The sequence below is a fragment of the Raphanus sativus genome, unplaced genomic scaffold (assembly GCF_000801105.2).
Source record: "Raphanus sativus cultivar WK10039 unplaced genomic scaffold, ASM80110v3 Scaffold4328, whole genome shotgun sequence".
NCBI classification, from domain to species: Eukaryota; Viridiplantae; Streptophyta; class Magnoliopsida; order Brassicales; family Brassicaceae; genus Raphanus; species Raphanus sativus.
The window spans coordinates 1-7,099 of NW_026619630.1; the positions used below are offsets into that span (position 1 = coordinate 1).

At 38.0% G+C, this 7,099-nt stretch overlaps 1 protein-coding gene across 1 annotated transcript; it reads right to left on the minus strand.

The window, feature by feature from the left end:
- Nucleotides 1–28: 28 nt before the first annotated feature.
- Nucleotides 29–6,747, minus strand: LOC130507326 (DNA repair protein RAD50-like; the record flags this gene model as incomplete). The annotated part of the gene is given in 20 exon segments (XM_057002038.1): nt 29–353; nt 422–591; nt 984–1,185; nt 1,292–1,500; nt 1,717–1,926; nt 2,041–2,170; nt 2,289–2,403; nt 2,646–2,773; nt 2,936–3,028; nt 3,110–3,321; nt 3,421–3,528; nt 3,617–3,721; nt 3,811–3,981; nt 4,064–4,242; nt 4,355–4,583; nt 4,725–4,839; nt 5,158–5,333; nt 5,629–5,796; nt 6,322–6,408; nt 6,493–6,747. Coding segments are annotated over 20 exon segments (3,255 nt in total), but the record flags the coding sequence as incomplete, so codon positions are not given.
- Between the last annotated feature and the right edge of the window lie 352 nt (nt 6,748–7,099).

The window sequence follows — 7,099 nt, forward strand, 5'->3', positions numbered from 1 at the left end:
TGTTATAATTATGTAAGAAGCTGCGTACCTCTGAAAGAAGTCTTTCTCTTTCCCGCAATATCTTTGAAATTTCAGCTTCAACTGCGGGTATCCCACCAATATTCAAGATTTGCTCTTCCAGTGATTCAATCTCGCCTGTAAGCACCTCGACCTGTGCTTTTGTTGTACGGTAGTTCAAGTTATCCTCTATATTTCTTCTCAGTTGATCTTGATTCCCCATCAAGTCTTTACTTTTGCTCAGTTCAGCTGCAATTTCATTCTTTCTAGATTCGGCGCTCTGAAGCTGGGATTCAGCTGCCCGCTGCTTTTCTTGAATATCATTTAACCGCTCTCCTTTCTTCAGCTCACGATACCTGGTGAAGCAGCTGTAAGCGTATGATAAGTGATAATGATTAATTAATCTTTGGTTAATAGAACATACTCATTAATCTTAGAATTGGCCTTCAGCAATGCCTCAACTTCTTGTTGGTAGTTTCTCTTTTTCTCAGCAAGTTCTTCATACTCTTGATTACGTTTAACTTTCATATCATTGTAAACACTCAGTAACTGCTCCTTTTCCTTGGACAAAGGGCCCACAGCCTCGGACAAATGCTGAAAATATATATAAAAAGAAGATTGTGTTACATTTAACGTGATCACATTTCAACCAATGCATATATTTGAAGCTTTTCAAAATACACAAAATGAACCATTTACAAGCACACTACCACCTACTAGAGAGCAAGTTATTGCTACCCATTGTTTGGCGTATCCTCTACATATCTATATGCAGCAAGGTTACAGAACGAAGGTTGTCCCATTGCATTCTATTACTAGGAAACATATTTTATCAGAACGACAAATGATTCACAAATGATCATGGACTTAATAAATTAGAACCTCCATATTCACAATGAACAATGTAGTCTGATAAAATCATACAAGTGACACACGGAAAGACGACAAGTGGAAAACAATGTAAAGAAAACTCGCACAAGACGCACCTTAACGTCTAGGTCAAGTTGACTTTTCTCCTCGGCTAAACGCTCTAGGTCTTCTTCTGCCTTCGTGACGTCACGTAACAAATTGGCAGCCTTAGCCTTCTCCTCTCTAAGTGCATGCCATCTGGCTTGGAGGCATGATATATCACGTTCCATGTAAATCTGTTCATCCCTTAACTTCTGCAGCTCATCGTGCAATTTATCCCTGTTCATGGGTATATAAGAAAGGATCGAGCAATTCGTGCATGCTAAACCAAGATATATCCAAAGAAAATAAAATGTTTTACCCTGCTTAAATTTACGGTACTTACTTGGTGCTTTGGAGGCTACTTAGTTCTGATTGGATTTCTTGCATAGTTTTAACACCATGACCCCTGAAATCAAGTTTGTATTCGAGATCTTCAATTTGCTTCTGATAGGATGCGATTTCCTGGAAAAGCCTATCAGCATTTTCCAGGGGCTGCACCAATGCTTCAATTGAGTCTTTGTCAGATTTTATCTGCGCTGAGATTGCCAATACCTGAAAACATTGATGATATACGATGTGAGAATATATGAACAAAAATTAGGATTTCCAGCTTGTGAGAAGATATGAGCAAAGTGCTGATTTGCATCACAAACATGACTGAGAGGAAACAGAGCAAGCAGAAAACAGCAAAATTTCTACCGACTCTAATTGAATTTGCTGCTGCAAATCAATTATATCCAAGGAAATTTCTAGAGCTCCCCAACTTACATCATCAAGGGCTTCGGACTTCTGCTCCAGCTCTTCTGTAAATTCTTGCAAAGATTTCTCGGCGAGAGGAATAATTTCATCAGTTAGTTTCGTGTACTCTTCAAAAACTGAGCGAAGGTTATCCAGCTGCTGAAAGATAGAGTCAGCGTTTGAAGACTCTGCTGCTAATGCTTTGACATGATCCCCCGTTGTTGAAGCCTTAGCCCTTTGCTGTAGTTGAAAAGAAATTCACCAAATCAAGATACAAACAGTTATTTCAGAAGCATAAATAGTATGAAAAAATATGAATTTAAAGGAAAAATCTACAGGAGGAAATTTTGTAACCTTCTTAACGAAGTTGTCCTCTTCTTGAGCTGAAAAAGTGCGCTCGCAGCAAGGACAAAAATGATGTTCACGGGCTACCTGCTCAAATGGCTCAAACATCTGGCGCATACCAGTTGCCATGTTATATTTGCTGCAAACACAGACCAAAAACAGAACTACGCTTTGAATGAAAGAGATAAATATCTTGGTATCACGCAAAGCATGAAATGGGGTATTTAAAAAAAAGTCTGCAATTTTCAACCAGAAACCTTTTGTGGTAGTCTCGTTTGTCCTTAGCCGAATCTAACAATTTGGGATAAGCGTCAATGGTAAATGATTCCTGTTTTAAAGCTTGAAGCTTGGACTCAATGTATCTCTTTCTTGCTGCACAAATGACATAGAAGTCAGATTGAGTGCATAGATATTATTATCAAAAAGTTCACTGTCCGCCAATAATGTACTTCTTATCTGTGTTATATATGTCAGTTCATGTACAGTGTAAAAAAGAGAGTCAATTGCCAGCGTGAAAAGTAACAAAGTTGTCAAGATCATTTTATCAACAACTCAAGGCGCTAGTAAGAAAACTGACGAATAAATATCTATTAGTAATTATACACCACGCTTACACTCTGTATCCTTGTGATGCTTGGATAGGCTATTGTTTACTTCTTGAATCTTCATCTGCCACATGTTCACCTCCTTTTCTGCTTCTCGGGATTTTAAGCTCAGGTCACCATATTCCCTTTCAACTGACCTGACCAAAGAGGAAACAATACAAAGAAATTTGTAAATGTGAAAATTTTGAGCACCTGTAGTAGTAGCCAACCATTTTTCAGATCCTGAGCAAGAACTCGTCAATTATTTCTAAGGATTCATTCATAATCACAACAAGCAATAAATTAAGTGAAAGCACGACCTTAGAGCTTGAACTATTTCCTTCTTCATATCCTTCTCAAGTGGCAATCTCCCCTTCAGCGCCCCTCGAATTTTATCCTTGCACTCATCGATTCTGGGAAATATCATTAGAGAGTCAAAATAGCGAACAAGTAAAAAGAAAGCTGCGGGAAAGCATTAGTAAGTGAGAGATCACATCTTTTTGTGTTTCTTCTTGAGGTTCTCCAGCTCCGTCTTCTTCAAAGACAATTTCACTCTATCCTCAGCATCACCAGCCATAACGTCTCTTTCTCGATTGAGAGTCTTGATTTTATGCTCCATGCTGTATATTTCATGCTGTTTCTGTTCTATTTTGGATTCAAATCCGCTTTCAGAATTTTGTTTTGACTTTCTCTCAAGCTCAACTTGCTGTGCAAACAAAAAGGATGGCAAAATAAGGCAAAGATAGCAAAGGCAAACTCATAAAGGCAAAATCATGTGTCCAGATCAAGGGAACGAACGCAATACCACAAGTTTTTCTCGTTCATCAATTTGTTGAACATCCACATTGGATATTTCGAATTCAAATGAATCACGCTCAATTTCTTTCTCTTCTATGCGTTTTGATATGCCTGTCTGCATAAGTCAACGTCAAAAGAAAATGTGTTAGAATTTAGGCTCGTAACTGGAGGATTTGGCTAGAATTCCAATTGGTGAACCACACCTTGATATCATCTTTAGCTCGTTTCTGAGCTTCGATGCTTTTCCAACGGTCATTAGCATCCATATAGCAATCCCAAGCCGTACTTAGAGCAGCCTCATTTGATTTCTGAGATGACATTCAGAATGTCTAAGGATGTCAACAGATGCAAGTCAAATACAAAAGAAATGACTCTGGAGAAAACAAAGGATGAGTACCTTCTTATCCACCAAGTCCATCTCAAATTCACCCAGTCTTGATTTTATTCGATTTGTGAGATTCAAAACTACCTCAGTACTGAAAGGGGTACTAGGAACATTTCCCAAATTGTGATGGGAAAAAGTTTTCTGGATGGAAGTATCTCTTTCATCCTTCAGCAGCATATGAGCCTATGTTTAAAAAGGTAAAAGGTTAAACTCAATGGAACAGAACTCATAAGATTTTAGTATGTCTTAGCTTTGTCAGATTTACTTCAGCTTCTGTTTGTAGCTTGCTAATCTCCAGCATATAGTTGGTTTTTGCATTGTGAAGAGAAGAAATTGTAGTTTGTGTGTCATCCATCTCTCTCTCCATCTTTCGAATTTTGGTCTCCAAAAGCGCAATCCTTTCTTCAAACTTGCTTTTCCATTCTTTGAGTTCTTCAATAGTATCTGAACAACAATTATATGACAAGTATCAACAGGTTTCGTTTATATGACAAAATAACAAAATGCGAGATGCAAAAATAAATGGTATTAATATCATGATAGTAAAAGAGAGAACCTTCATTTTCCTCGGGTAATGCTGCATACTGTCTCTGCTGTTCCTTAAATAAGGTGCTCCTTTCGGCTGTTTTTCTTGAAACTTGGTCCTGTAGCTTTCTCAGATCTTTTAACATCATTTCCTTATTATGAACTTCAGCATCCACTTTCTGAATGCTGTTTTCCAGTTCCGACATCTGAGCTTTTGAAGACTCTGTTCTTTCTTGATCTTGAGTGATGCTCTCACGAAGCTGCAGAGGAAGTATCATGTCATAAGAGTAGCCCACAGAATCTAAGCACATGTATACAGTACTAGTCTAAAACAATCTGCATCAGTGAACAGTGATACTGAAAGCAAAAATTAATGTCAAACAAGTTAATATCCAGCATGCCTTATAAGCAGCATCTTTCAACGTCTGCAGATTTTCCAACTTCAACTTAAACGTTTTTATCTCCTGAGCTTGATCTTTGTGAAGTTTCTTAATAACCTCCAACGCCTTTGTGTATCTGTTTCATGTTAAAACACATGTTACAGTTTCTGGGAAGCGGTTTCTTCTACAGCAGATGTATCAAATACGACACGGAAGTGAAAAAAAAATGATAACAGGTAAGTTTACAATTCCTTCGTTGCCAAACTCCATAACATAGTTCTCTTCTAAAGACTCACTTAGATGTCTGGGTATTTAAGTCAAAAAACAGCTCAAGTACAAAAAGAATATAAGAACAGGAATCAAACAATACTAGGGAGAAGAAACAATAGTCACCCTCTCCTGGTCACTACAAGTCCCAGAAAATATATGCATAGTACAGATCATAGAATAGTACCTGGTGGCTGAGAAAATATCATCAAACTTCTTTTTCAAAGTAGAAGGATCTTGCAGTGGCCAGTTAGACTCATCTTGGTGCACAAATATGACGTTTTCTAATATAGCTTTAGATACACCCATCAAAGCTGGTATCTCCCTATCCATGTCAGCGCATCTGTAGCTGAGACATACTTTCTGCAATTGAATAACGTATACAGGAAAATTAGAAAGAAAAATGATATTGATGGAACATAACATGCACAGAATGGAGCCATCTAAGATAAAGCAATAGAAGAAACTCTAGTTATGCTCTGCGTTTGATTGTCTTCATAAAAACAGGTAACCAAATAATTCTAATTGCAAGGGAAAAAACAACACTTTAGGAAACTTAGACAGTATAACACTAGCACATCAACTTGGTAGCTAAAGAATACGAGGATAAAAAGAAGTAAATCAAAAAGTAATATGAAGAAGAATCAGGTGAAACCACCTCTCCAGTGTGAGGATTAATGGTCTGAAGCACACTCTCAATGGCCTTGTACTCCATCTTTGAAGCCTTTTGTGTCAGCTGAAATGACCTTATACACACCACATCCTTCCCTGCAGCTGTCTTAAACCGCAGCTTAATTTGTGCTTTAGTCTCCGTTTCCCCAGCAACCTGATAACAAAAGAGAACATCTTCTTCCAGTAAAATCTCTCAAAAATTTACAAGGAGCCAATGGAATGAACAACCTCCATAGATAGCCCTTCAAGGGAAACTCAAAAACACTGAAGATGTAGATATTCTAGCTAACCTTACACTAAGTAACTTATCAACAGATATAACCAAAAAAAAAAGATATTATTTCACTAAAATCTCCCAAACTTTTACAAGGAGCCAAGTGGAATCAACAAGCTACATAGCCCTTCAAGGGGAAATCAAAATATTAAAAGATGCAGAGACTGTAGCTAAAACTACACTAAGTAATTCATTAAAAGAGAACATCTTTTTCAATGAAACCTCCCAAAAGAATTACAAGGAGCCAACAACAGAATCAACAGCGTCCATAGCCAGACCTTCAAGGAGTAATCAAAACACTGAACATGCAGAGAATGTAGCCAACCTTACACTAAGTAACTCATCAAAGTATTCAAGCTACAGACCTAGTAAGCAGACTTCACACAGATAAGAAAGTAAACAAACCTTAGGGTCATGGATGAAGCTGTGACCAGACCTCGCGTTAGGAGGCAGCTCTCCAGTACAAGAAACCTTCAAGCACTCTATAATCGTCTGCAGAAACACACACCCAATTTTTCTTCAATCAAAAAAAAAGAGACGAAATGAGAGTGAAGAGAGAGGGTTAAGCGATTTTACAGTTTTTCCGGCGCCGTTGGAACCGACGATTAGGGTTAGAGGCCTGAAGAAAGTGATGACGTTCTTATTTTCAGGGTCGAAGCTTCTGATACCCTTGATCAGCATTTTATCGACTGTACTCATCTTCTCCTCTCCAGTGATTAGAGAGAAGTGGAGAATCAAGCGAGAGAGAGAGAGACGGAGGTTAAACTTAAACCCAGAGAGAGACGACGAGGGAGGGTTTTGCGGGGAGAATAATCATCGACTTTCGAGTAAAGAGGGGAGGGAGAGAGAAACTGTATGTATATTGGGAAAGAAGACGCGAGACACCGGTTTTCGTTCCTTTTTAAGTCGAACCGAATCAAACCGGTTTCAATGTTTACGTTGTTACATTGTAAACTGGTTTTGTTTTAAGGGAGTTTTGGGCTTCTTCTTTCATTATCTCCATCGATGGTCCAACATAAAATCCGTCATCCGAATCCACATCGAAATGTAATAAGTATTTGAATTTGAATGGGTCTTTGTGAAGTGTTACAAAATATATCCAAATCCGACCAGAAAACCCAAAAAATTCCGAAATAAGTGTCCAAATTAATATATTTTATAAGTTCTATGATATGATATGATA